The 13,391-nt window shown below is 43.9% G+C and overlaps 2 protein-coding genes across 4 annotated transcripts in view; one reads left to right on the top strand and one right to left on the bottom strand.

Moving 5' to 3' along the window:
* Nucleotides 1-7,501, bottom strand: part of MRPS27 (mitochondrial ribosomal protein S27) — a 110,231-nt gene extending 102,730 nt beyond the window's left edge. For both annotated transcript variants that reach the window (XM_055555058.1, XM_055555057.1), the window contains exon 1: nt 7,378-7,501. In XM_055555058.1, coding sequence (XP_055411033.1) covers nt 7,378-7,450 — 73 coding nt within the window. In that variant the 5' untranslated portion in view covers nt 7,451-7,501. The remainder of the gene's footprint in view (nt 1-7,377) is intronic.
* Nucleotides 7,475-13,391, top strand: part of PTCD2 (pentatricopeptide repeat domain 2) — a 31,677-nt gene continuing 25,760 nt past the window's right edge. Inside the window, exons 1-4 of one of the 2 annotated variants that reach the window (XM_055555060.1) lie at nt 7,640-7,682; nt 9,086-9,178; nt 11,077-11,144; nt 12,509-12,638. Coding sequence is in view for 1 of the 2 variants with exons in the window: in XM_055555059.1 (XP_055411034.1) it covers nt 7,568-7,682; nt 9,086-9,178; nt 12,509-12,638 (338 nt within the window). In the remaining variant the exon portion in view is untranslated. Of the gene's footprint in view, nt 7,683-9,085; nt 9,179-11,076; nt 11,145-12,508; nt 12,639-13,391 lie in introns of both variants that reach the window. The other variant, XM_055555059.1, reaches the window with a different exon arrangement.

Below are 13,391 nucleotides of genomic sequence, written 5' to 3'. Positions count from 1 at the left end.
AGCAGACCAGACCCTGCAGTTTTAAGTGAAGGAGTTGGCTGGGTGACATTTAAGGTCTCTGCATGCTCTAACAATCTGACACAGAGCCAAAACACACAATTCAGATAACCCGTTCATAATTTACAACAGCATTTCTATGCAAATTGAATTTCAATTTCTAAAACCAGGTAGATCACTCCCTTCTGTGGGAAACAAGTACAGCCCTTTTCTCTCCATGAGCATAAGCTGAGGAGGGGACGAACGTGTTAAGATGCTTCAGTCACGTCTGGCTCTTTTGTGACCCTATGGACTGTAGCCCTCCAAGCTCCTCTGTCCAAGGCATTCTCCAGGCAAGAATACTGTAGTGCGTTGCCATGACCTCCTCCAAGGGATCTTCCAGACCCAGGGATCGAACCCACATCTCTTATGTCTCCTGCATTGGAAGGCGGATTCTTTGCCACTACGGCCGCCTAGAAAGCCCAGTTCAGTCAGCTCAGTTGTGTCCGACACAATCGTGTCTGACTCTTGGTGACCCTATAGACTGCAGCATGCCAGGCTTCCCTGTCTTTCCACCAACTCCCAGAGTTGACTCAAACTCATGTCCATTGAATCAGTGATGCCATCCAACCATCTCATCCTTTGTCATTCCCTTCTCCTCCCACCTTCGATTTTTCCCAGCATCAGGGTCTTTTCAAATGAGTCAGTTCTTCGAATTAGGTGGCCAAAGTATTAGGAGTTTCAGCTTCGACATCAGTCCTTCCGATGAATCTTCAGGACTGATTTCCTTTAGAATGGACTGGTTGGATCTCCTTGCAGTCCAAGGGACTCTCAAGAGTCTTCTCCAACACCACAGTTCTAAAGCATCAATTCTTCAGTGCTAAGCTTTCTTTATAGTCCAACTCTCACATCCATACATGACTACTGGAAAAACCATAGCTTTGACTAGACAGACCTTTGTCGGCAAAGCAATGTCTCTGCTTTTGAATATGCTATCTAGGTTGGTCATAACTTCTCTTCCAAGGAGCAAGTGTCTTTTAATTTCATGGTTGCAGTCACCATCTGCAGTGATTTTGGAGCCCCAAAAAATAAAGTCTCTCACTGTTTCCCCATCTATTTGCCATGAAGTGATGGGACCGGATGCCATGATCTTAGTTTTTTTAATGTCCAGTTTTAAGCCAACTTCACTCTCCTCTTTCACTTTCACCAAGAGGCTCTTTAGTTCTTCTTTGCTTTCTGCCATAAAGGTGGTGATATCTGCATATCAGAGGTTATTGATATTTCTCCCGGCAATCTTGATTCCAGCTTGTGCTTCATCCAGCCCAGCATTTCTCATGATATACTCCACATATAAGTTAAATAAGCAGGGTGACAATATACAGCTTTGATGTACTCCTTCCCTGATTTGGAACCAGTCTGTTGTTCCATGTCCGGTTCTAACTGTTGGTTCTTGACCTGCATACAGATTTCTCAGGAGGCAGGTAAGGTGGTCTTGTATTCCCATCTCTTTAAGAATTTTCCACAGTTTTCTATGATCCACACAGTCAAAGGCTTTGGCATAGTCAATAAAGCAGATGTTTTTCTGGAACTCTTGTTTTTTTCAATGGTCCAACGGATGTTGGCAATTTGATCTCTGGTTCCTCTGCCTTTTCCAAATCCAACTTGAACATTTGGAAGTTCACGGTTCATGTACTGTTGAAGCCTGGCTTGGAGAATTCTGAGCATTACTTTGCTAGCTTGTGAGATGAGTGTAATTGTGTGGTCATTTGAATATTCTTTGACATTGCCTTTGGGATTGGAATGAAAACTGACCTTTTCCAGTCCTGTGGCCACTGCTGAGTTTTCCAGATTTGCTGGCATATTGATGTACCACTTTCACAGCATCATCTTTTAGGATTTGAAATAGCTCAATTGGAATTCCATCACCTCCACTAGCTTTGTTCGTAGTGATGCTTCCTAAGGCCCACTTGACTTCACATTCCAGGATGTCTGGCTCTAGGTGAGTAATCACACCATCATAATTATCTGGGTTGTGAAGATCTTTTTTGTATAGTTCTGTGTATTCTTGCCACCTCTTCTTAATATCTTATGCTTCTGTTAGGTCCATACCATTTTTGTCCTTTATTGTGCCCATCTCTGCATGAAGATACCCTTGGTATCTTAGAGATAGGGTATCTCTAATCTTCTTGAAGAGATCTCTAGTCTTTCCCATTGTATTGTTTTCCTCTATTTCTTTGCATTGATCACTGAGGAAGGCTTTCTTATCTCTCCTTGCTATTCTTTGGAATTCTGCATTCAAATGGGTATATCTTTCTTTCTCCTTTGCCTTTCGCTTCTCTTCTTTTCACAGCTATTTGTAAGGCCTTAAATTGAAGTTTAACAGACTTAAACTGAAGAAAGTAGGGAAAAACCACTAGACCATTCAGGTATGACCTGAATCAAATCCCTTACGATTTTACAGTGGAAGTGACAAATAGATTCAAGGGATTAGATCTGTTAGACAGAGTACCTGAAGAACTATGGATAGAGGTTCATGACACTGTACAGGAGGCAGTGATCAAGAACATCCCCAAGAAAAAGAAATGCAAAAAGGCAAAATGATTGTCTGAGGAGGCCTTACAATAGCTGTGAAAAGAAGAGAGGCCAAAGAAAGCCCAAGGAGGGGACTGTTAAGCTATATATTCCAGGACACCAATGACTTATATATTCTCTACTTGTTATTACATTTTCTTACTTATTCTCCGTTTCTTCTCCTAACATATGTTTTATTCTAGCGTAAGACATCAGTCCTCCTTATTCTAACGTCAGAAAAAACAGTTATCTAGAATTATGTTCATGATTTTGGTCCTGGGAGACATAAAGCAGGAAGATGATGGTGGGGAAAGACAGGAGTCCCAGAATGCCTTGTGTGGTTTTTCAAGGGGATCACATGACTGAAAACAAAATAAATTAGGACTAGTAAATTTACAAAAGATAAGCCCACTAACTTTCAAATATATGAACTTTAACTGTTTGCTTACCATTCCTGGTAGCTCAGATGGTAAAGAATCCACCTGCAATGTGGGAGACCTGGGTTTGTTCCCTGGATTGGGAAGATGCCCTGGAGGAGGGTATGGCAACCCACTCCAGTATTCTTGTCTAAGCGACTAAGCACACATCATTTTCTATCTCCATTGAGGGCAGAATGAAAGGAAATGGGTATAAGGATAAAGAATTTAAACTTGGCAAGTGGAAAATTTTCCTAATAGAAACCAATGGCAAACACAGCAATGAGTTATCCAGTGTTGCAGGCAGAATGTCTCCCCCCAAAATGTCCATGTCCTAATCCCCAGAACCTGTGAATGTTAGGGTACATGGCAAAGGGGGATTAAGGTGACAGATGGAATTAAGATTGCTTCTCAGGTGGCTCAGCAGTAAAGAATCTGCCTGCAATGCAGCAGATGAGAGAATTAAATCCCCAGATCAGGAAGATGCCCTGGAGAAGGAAAAAGCAAGCCCTTTCCAGTATTCTTGCTTGGGAAATTCCACAGACAGAGGAGCCTGGTGGGTTGCAGTCCATGGGGTCGCAAAAGAGTTGGACATGACTTAGCAACTAAACAACAACAACATGGAATTAAGATCAGCACATCAGCTGATCTTAAAGTGAGGAGACTGTCCAGGGTTATACAGGTGGACTCAGTGTTTTTGTTTTTTTAGCCACACCTCGGGGCATGTGGGATCTTAGTTCCCCAACCAGGGATTGAACCTGTGCCCCCTGCACTGAAAGCACAGAGTCTTAACCACTAGATGGCCAAGGAAATCCCCAGGTGGATTCAAAGTAATCACAGGTCCTTAAAAAGTAGAAGAGGGAGACACTTTGTTAGTGTGGTACATGAAAGGCAGAGTGATATGAGAAGGACCTGACTTGCCACTGCTCACTTTGAAGACGTTTGAGAAAGGGGCCATCAGCCAAGGAATGAAGGTGGTCTCCAGAATATGGAAAAGGCTAGAAAAACGATTCACCCCTAAAGATTCCTGAAGGGAATACATCCCTTTCAAAACCTTGATTGATTTTAGCACAGTAAGACTCTACCAGTCTTCTGACATACAGAACAGTAAGTCTATGTTGTTTTAAGTAAATCTATGTTGTTTTAAGCCACCAAATTTGTGGTGATTTGTTACAGCAACAATAGTAAATAACTACACCTTAAGACAGACATTGGAGAAGGCAATGGCACCCCACTCCAGTACTCTTGCCTGGAAAATCCCATGGACGGAGAAGCCTGGCGGGCTACAGTCCATGGGGTGGCTAAGAGTCAGACACGACTGAGCGACTTCACAGCAGCAAGACAGACATTCGATTTTCTGTAAACCTTTTAAATCAGGTTATCCATCTTTCTAAGATAGTTGGTAGTTGAGAGGTCTGTATATTAACATTAAAACCAGAAAGAATTTCCATGAAGTCAGGAAGAATGCTGAGTGGACAATGAAACTGGAAAATCTAGATCAGCTTCTCCAACTTTAATGTGCATATGAATCTCGATTAAATGAAGATTCTGATTCAGCATGCCTGGAGCGGGAACAGACCCTCAGACAACACTGAAGTAGCAAGCGAATAGGATGTTATCAGCCTCACAAGTTTAGCTCTCTCAGACCATTTAACCCCACTCTAACTATGCCATCCAAGCAGATAAACCCATCTTGAACCCACTTACCCTTTAGGCAGTCAACTTTTAGAGCAACAATATTCAAAGATAACTATCCACTGAAAAATGAATATTTCCTCTACTTAATTCTGCCCCCAAAGACCAGGATTTTGGAGCTTAGTAAATACTTATTTATAAAAAACTTGTTTTTTGTATAGTTAATTTGGCTTTTGGTAAAATGTCTCCAAACATGTTTTCCATCCAAAGGGAAGCAGTGTGATTGTGAACACAGATAGGCTTTAGAGTCACAAAATCTAAATGTGAATCCTAGCCTTCCATAAATATTATGAAAATCTGGACAAGTTACACCAGGCCTCTTAGCAGTTTTCTTCATATGTAAAATGGGGAAATAATGTATCATAATTTAAACGAGGACATATACAATAGTAAGTGCTTCGCCTAATGTCCACTCTGTAGTAAGTGCCCGGTAAGTTTCCTTCTCTAGCCTCTTCTTACACTGAAACCCCTTTTTTTGGTTCACCTCAATAAATCTTGTTTTCATCCTGTTGATTATTTTAGTTGCCTTTATTTATCTGTTGTAAGGAGAACAGATGGAAGTTCCAACGTATTCCAAATACCGATTTGTCATGAGTGTGTATGAATTTTTTCCTCTTTTATCCTGTAATGGTTTAAGATGTTTTGACGACTTAAAGCAAAGCTCCTTATCAGCATTCTAAAACCCCCAGAGGTCAATAATGTACTATTTTTTGGGGGGCTACTATTTTGGGGCTTCCCTGGTGGCTCAGTGGTAAAGAATCAGCCTGCCAATGCAGGAGATGCGCATTTGATCTCTAGGTTGGGAAGATCTCCTGGAGAAGGAAATGGCAACTCGTTCCATTTTTCTTCCCTGGGAAATCCCATTGACAGAAGAACCTGGTAGGCTACAGTCCATAGGGTCACAAAAGAGTTGGACACAACTTACTGACCAAACAGTAACATCTTACATTACTTGCCTTATAGCCTCCAGTTCCTGATTTCAAGATTCCTTTCATCTGTGGTCTAACCCAGTGCCTGTGCAATGTAACTTTCTGCAATAAAGGAGCTAGCCACGACAGTGGCCACTAGCCACAGGTGCCTACTGAGCACTTAAAATATAGCTAATGTTGGGCTTCCCTTGTACCCACTCCAGTATTCTTGCCTGGAGAATCCCATGGACAGAGGAGCCTGGCAGGCTACAGTCCGTTGGGTTGCAAGTCAGACATGACCTAGCGACAAAACCACCACCACCAATGTGACTAAGGAACAGAATTTTTAAATTTAAACTAATTGAAATAGCCACTTACAGCTCATGGCCACGACACAGGGATAGCACAGGTATAACCTATCACAAGTTCACTGTTTCAATCTTAGGTCAAATCAGTAACTGGAAATTCTCTCAATTCACCTTTATTTAATGCCCATTCCCTGGTTACAATGACTGGTCCCAAACATTCCAAGCACCTATGATACTTTCCCTGATTAACAATACAAGGTCTTGTTTAAATTGAAAAGCATTTAGTAACAACCCTAAGTAAACACACTAGTAAACAGCTACAACCCTAATGCTTACTGAGGTGCCAAGTACTGGGCAGACTACTTTACCTCATGTGTGGCAAGAAATATTTTCATTAGCTAGGTCAACCAGCTAATCCTCAGAAAACTTCTGGTGGCCAATGATAAGGTTTCACGTTGATATTTAAAGATGTGTGGAGAAAAACTATGTGTTTCTTTTGAATAGGGGCTAGAAGAGGTACATTAGAGTTGATAACAGGCATCGGAAAAACCAATGGTGATTACTGCAGCCGAATCACATAACCAGTTACACCTGTCAGGATTTAGCTTCTGTAAATTAAAAAAAAGTTTTTTCCCAATGTCTTCATCAGCAGGTCCTTTAGCGTCATTCACGCAGGTATCAAAGTATTTCAAAACTATTAGCATTTACTGTTTGAATGGAAAACTTCAGCGAAGAAAGGTCAAACAAATTGCGCCCAAGGTCATCAGGTAAACTGAGATTAATAATGAGAAATTCATTCACCCAGTGAAAACCAGGGTCTGGCCACGCGTCAGGTGTTGAGAAAGTTTATTCTGCTGCTGCTGCTGCTGCTAAGTCGCTTCAGTCATGTCCGACTCTGTGCGACCCCATAGACGGCAGCCCACCAGGCTCCTCCGTCCCTGGGATTCTCCAGGCAAGAACACTGGAGTGGGTTGCCATTTCCTTCTCCAATGCATGAAAGTGAAAAGTCAAAGTGAAGTCGCTCAGTCGTGTCCGACTCTTAGCGACCCCATGGACTGCAGCCCACCAGGCGCCCCCGTCCGTGGAATTTTCTAGGCAAGAATACTGGAGTGGGGTGCCATTGTGTTCTCCGGAACGTTTATAACACCCCTCTAAAGAAACAACAGCGAGAGAGAAAATTTTCACAGCCCCAGGGAGGGCGAGGGGGTCGGTCACATTTGGGCTTTTGAGGGGCAGCAAAAAGACCACCACCCGAACACATAAATGCGGCAAATTATCCGCAGAAGTTCTCAAAACAGAACTTGCTCTGCTCTTCACACCTCTGGATAAGAAAACACTATTTTAGGGAGGGAGATGGGTCAGAGACCTTACCTCCCCTTTCTGTGCTACCAAACACCTCCAGTGGTTTCTTCTTTCCTTAGAAGTCCATTACTCCTTTTACTCAAGGAACAGAGTTCTCAGGGGACCTAAAGAAGCAGCCCCAAGAAAGAAGCAGACACCAACCTGCCAGAGAGAGCTGAGGCAGCAACACATTCCGCGCCAGGAGAATCCCGCGCCGCACCACGGGGGCCGCCATCTTGGAGCATGCCAAAAGGAATGCTGGTCCGGGAGAGGCGGGCAGAGGAAGGGGTGGAGTCACGGCCCACGCTCCGCCCCCTCCCCGGCTCCCACAGTTGGTGCGGCCCGGAACAGCATGGCGGCTACCTTGCGACCCCCGAAGCAAGTCCTTTTGCTGCATGCGCTGCGAAGTTTGGTGTATCACTGGGTGGGAGGCTCTGGTTCTACCTGCTGCCTCTGCCCTCTCGGAGGTATCCGCGGCCTCGGGCCTTGAAGTAGGGGTTGGGTGGGGCAGAAGGGAGCTTTACACCTCAGTGGGCATCTCTTTGGAGAAACAACAGCGCTCCAGTCACTCCCTGGCCGACAGTAACCGAGCATGCCCTCCCCCTCTGCTCCTGGGTGCAGTGGTGGTCTCTGCCTGTCGTGGACGCCCCTGTGCCGGGGAATCAAAGGACAGCTGGGCTGGAGTCTTGACCTTGGGGCTGTAGTATTTCCTTGGATGGAGCTGTGCTGCTTCCCGGGAACACCCCGCCCCGCCTTGGGCCTACTGTTCTGTCGAGTTTGGGAGGGGAGGAGGTCTATAGAGTCCAGCTCTAAATAACAATCTGAAAGACTCTGAGCAGCTTCCTTTATTTCCTTCCAGAATTATCCCTTAATATCTTTGTGGAAATGGTTAAATTTGACAATGCTGGCAAATGATAATAAAAGATTTAACACTTTGTCTCAGGCTTTACTACATTTTACATACATTCTTTCCTTTTCTCATACCACCTAGTGATAGAAGTACTGTTCTCTTCATTAAGGAAAGAGAGAAAGAAAGAAAGTGAAGTCGCTCAGTCGTGTCCGACTCTTTGTGACCCCATGGACTGTAGCCTACCAGGCTTCTCCGTCCATGGGATTTTCAGGCAAGAGTACTGGAGCGGGTTGCCATTTCCTTCTCCAGAGGATCTTCCCGACCAGGGGATCGAACCCGGTCTCCCGCATTGCGGGCAGCTGCTTTACCCTCTGAGCCACCAGGGAAACCCTCATTAACAAAGGAGGACGCTAAGTAATTGCTGTAACCACTGCTCACCTTTATAGAAATCAGCAGCTATTTTTGTTGTTACACTGTTATTGTTGTACACAGAGTTTGTATAGTGGACGATTCTTTGGCCATGCTCCAGTTCATGCATAAACCAGCATTTTAAAGAAACAATGTTTCCCAAACTCTTCATTTCTGCTAAGTTGTGGTGAGTGAATCCTGATGTATCTAGTGGATACTGAGAGTTCAAATCTGAGAGATCACAGCTCCTCATTTCGAAAATGACAATACTGGGAATTCCAGTGGTCACACTATAGCTACTACTTCTATCCTATATGCTTCTACCTGTTTAAACCAAATCTACGTATACCTGTTTTGTTATCTGTCTTTTGGAGTCCAGATTCTTGTCCCCATACACAATCATTAGCTCCTTTCACACACACAGACAAGACTTGTGGAGGATTTGCATTCTCTGGTAGTTTGGAAATTTTTTTTCCCTATAAGGGTGACTGTTATAATTGTACCAGTCTAATGAGGATCAGATCAGTTATTAGAAAGAGACGGTCAAACTCTACACATGTTATTTGCTAAGTATAAAATAGTCAAAATGATTTTACTTTCTCTGATTTTTAGCTAAAAGATACCTACTTACAGACAGTATTGTGAAATTAAAGGAGTTTCAACGTAAGAAGGTGGCTGTTGCATGTAATCTTCCTGGCACCAAAGGTAATCAAATCTATTAACTCTTTCCTTAATCTGTCATTCAGCTTTCCTCTGTCTTTATCCCTATTCAGTCTCTCTTTCAATGGCTTTGGATCTCAAAAGAAATTGAGATGATTTATTCTTAGTTCCTAGTGTGCCCCTGTGTGCACCTTTTATTTCACCATTCTCCTCTTAACCCTTCTCCCAGGACCCCAGAGAAATACTGAAACTAGCTCTGCATCCAGTCCTGTAGATCAGTGCCTCTCAGTTAGGCTCAAGGATGAGCAGCAAGTAAGGGAGGGATAGGAATGCCAAACCTGGGCCCCAAATGATTCGTCTGCACAGTAAAGTCGGAGAACTGCTCCACATGACTGGCTTTCAGACTTTTGATGCCACCCTCAGTAAAAAATACAATTTGCCTTGCATCTCTAGTACACACATACATATCTATAGATAAATGAAACAAAAAATGTATGATGTATTTTCATATTTTCCAGTCTGTGCTGAAAGAATCAGTAGTCTAAAACAGGTTTCTTTAAAAAAAATTAGCAAAACACTGATAATTGCTGTGGCTGGGTGATGGACACATGGGAGGTGATTTCTCTCTACTTTTAGGTATGTTTGAAACTTTCTATGTACAGAGCTAAAACCACCACCACCACCCCTGGTCCTGTTCCCTTTCAGCATCTGAGAAATCTTGCTGCATTAATTTCCTCTTGTCCTGCACATTGAGTTTTCCCCAGTAATTCAAATTCTTTTATAAACAGAGTAAGACCCCTCTCTATTTTAATAACTCTTTTGTATGTTCTATTGACTTTCTCAGCTTTCCTCCTTCTCACTGTCGGATGTTGTGAGCACCTAATGAACACTTGCTTCCCATCTCTACAGTCCAGCCCTCCAGAAACCAGTCTTCCTTTACAACTCTGCGAACCATACTGTTAAACAAAATCACCTACAGAACAAGAAGATAAAGAGTGACAGAGAATTGAGTCTCCACTTTAGGTAGACTCAACCTAGATTTGACTTCAGCCTTTTCTGCTTACCCCAAGTCGCCTGGAGCTCTGTGAAGTTTGCAGTTAGGGCTTCATGTCATAGTCCAGTTGTTACTCAGTTGTCATAGTCTTTCTAAGGCTGTGCTGGTCATACATATGTTCTGAAAGGCAATTAGCATCATGAGTGCCACGCTACTCCACTCTCAGGTATTTACATATAAAATCCTGTCCACATTTCCTCATTATGAGGACCCACAGTGGTACTGTCTTATAGACCACATCACATACAAACATCCCCCTTCCCCCCAGGTTCCTAGCTCTTCCATAGTCGATCTCACCCTTTGTAGAATTCAGTGTAATTTCCTGTTAATCTAGTCACGTTCTCCCCTCACCACCTTTCCCCCACAGTTCCGTGCTGTGTCTCATGCTGATTCCCACACCAGCGATGCCAAACTCCGTCAGCTCTGCCAACCCGACCCAGCCCCGTCCCTCCTCTGCTGCTTCTCTGCGTCCACCACATCTGGTCTCTTTCTGCTGCTTGATTTCTCTCTTCTTTCCTATTATGTTTATACTGTCACGTGTCACCTACTCTGTCACTGTTTTCAGATACCTTTATGTAAATATATCTTGTCTTTTCAGATAGATTCTAAGCTCTTTCAGGGCAGGAACCATACCTTATCCTTCCCTGTGTCTCTCACACAAAGAAGGATACCTCTGAATATGAATATACAATAAGCACCTAAATCTTATTGTTTGTTTTAAAATACAAATTACATTTGCTGAAATTTTGGACATATTGAAAAGTACAAGATGTAAAGTCATCCTATTAAAATCTTTTTAGGTTGGAAATTGTTTAGAAATATTTAATAGAATAAATCCTCATGACGGAAGAATGAAATAAGAATAATAACCTCTGTGATTTCTTGGCAGTTACTACACGCTGGGCTGTGTGCTAAGGGCTTTACTTTACTCGCATTATCTCAGGATGACCCCATGAGGTCAGTATCATGATCTTCACTTTACACATGAATCAAGTCTCACTCACAAGCCTCCCCAAACCTCCCTATAGCATGCAAATGGCAAAGCCTAGATTTCAGCCCACACATGCGTACATGCTAAGTCACCTCAGTTGTGTCCGACTGTTTGTGACCCCATGCACCCCACCAGGCTCCTCTGCCCATGGGATCCTCCAGGCAAGAATACTGGAGTGGCTTGCCATGCTCTCTTCCAGGGGCTCTTCCTAACCCAGAGATCAAACCCATGTCTCTTGTCTCCTGCATTGGCAGGTGGGTTATTTACCACTGGCACTACCTGGGAGATTTCAGCCCATGTCTTCCCAGTTCTAAAGCCATTACAAGATCCTGCAAATAAAGATTGGAGAGTCTACTGCATTAACCCAAACCTAGGGGGCCTTTTTTTTCTAGTAAATCGAGAGCAGTATCTACTTCAGCTTCCCAATTTTGTGTTTTAATGTATATCCCGCCATTCCTTCAGGTGGCATTCCTTCAGAGCTCTGCGCCTTGGAGCAAATCCTGTAGACTTTTCTTGGCAGCTTCTGATAGTGAGAACAGCCCTGCCTTCTGGAAAGCAGATGCTTGCTTGGTGCCTGCCTCTCACCCCACTTTCTGCCAAGAATACAGTGCCTCCTAATGCCAAGAAACAGTGCTTCCTGTTGGTGTTTGTCTCCACAGTAGGTTCAGATACAGGACAAGGGACATAGACAGTGATCACCTTGAAATGATTCGGTCACTAGAAGACGGTTTGCTGCTGTTAGAGGACAGGCTTGCCCTCTGCATTATACAGCGCTGTACACTTTTTAAGAACTGATTAGAGAGGGACCAGGAGGAATGAAACAGTGGTGAAGTTGAATCAAGAGGAAGAGATGCGAGGCATTCCTGAATCGTGAGTCCTCACTGTGACTCATCTTCACATTTTCCTTTCAGTTTTCCCGCTAGGTACCCTACCAACTGATGGTTTGGATATCTTGGTTACTTTTTTTTTCCTCATGGGTCACTTTTGGATACAGCTGTCTGGACTAAGCCTCTTTGGACATTAGTTCTGAAACTTTGCATAAGCGTCACCCAGGTAGTGAAAAAGGCACATTCCTGCACTCCTGCTCCCAAAGATTGTGCAGGGAGCGTGAGTGAGGCCTGGGCCTGCGCCCTGTGACACAGATGCGCTGCTTCACACACCATCTCTGATGCTCAAGACCAGCCAGTGATGGAGCTGCGTGGCCATGAGCCCGGCTCAGTGGCCTCTGCAAGGTGCTGGGTTCCAGCCTCCCCTTCTCCCTGAGGTCAGACTCCTGAACAGTCCAAGTCAGCCCGAGTGATAGCCACCTCCACACTGTGCTCTCTTCCAGAAACCTATTTGAGAAACCTGGAAGAGAAACTGACCCAGAATAAGCTCATCCTGAAAGAGGAGTTGAGAACCCTGCTTCATTTATGTACATCCCGGGACGACGTGGAGCTGGCTAAACATGTCATTTACAGGTGAGGCACTTCCTTAGAATACTGCCAGCCTTTTCTCTTCCCACTGTCTCCGTTTCCTGAGCAATCACATACACCTGGAAGATTTCAGCTATCACCTCTACACTGGCAACTTCCAGGTCTCTTGTCCAGGTGCCTGCCCTGAGCACCACATGTTTAAACTCATTCATTTAACAAAAACTTATTAGGTTCCTACTACATGCCAGGTGCTGAAGATGGGAAAGCAAATAATTCACACCCCAGGAGATCACCAGCCTCACCACCCACTGAGTCCACTCACATGTTCTCTAGTCTTCACGTTCCGTGTACACAGACCTCTTCTTGCTCTGTTTGTTCTCATACTGACCAGTCTTTCTTTCCCCTGATCTTATCTGCTCTCCTGGGTCCACTGCCTGGTGTCTCGCATCCCAGCCTTCCTCTCTCTGTCCCCATTACCCGTGTCTTAGTTCAGGCCTCACTCCTCTCACTTGGACACTTCAGTGGACTCCTGACTAGCCTCGCTACTCTGGGCTTGTGTTTCTTTACTGTCTCTGAGCTGTCATCAGACTTTCCCATGTCAGAAGGAACTCATGTGTAATCACAATCTGCTCTTAGGAAACCCAGCAAAGGTGTCTCCTGGGACCAGGATGTCACCAAACCAATCATTTTTAGAAATAAAGCCTAAAAATGATTCTTTGCTTCTTTTCACCATTCTTTAAAGATACATTTCTATACATGGACCTGCACTTGAACTGTACAGAGAAAAATACGAGTTAC

The sequence above is a fragment of the Bubalus kerabau genome, chromosome 18, assembly GCF_029407905.1.
Source record: "Bubalus kerabau isolate K-KA32 ecotype Philippines breed swamp buffalo chromosome 18, PCC_UOA_SB_1v2, whole genome shotgun sequence".
NCBI lineage: Eukaryota > Metazoa > Chordata > Mammalia > Artiodactyla > Bovidae > Bubalus > Bubalus kerabau.
The sequence above is the reverse complement of the archived record's forward strand: the minus strand, read 5'-3'. Positions and strand labels throughout refer to the sequence as shown.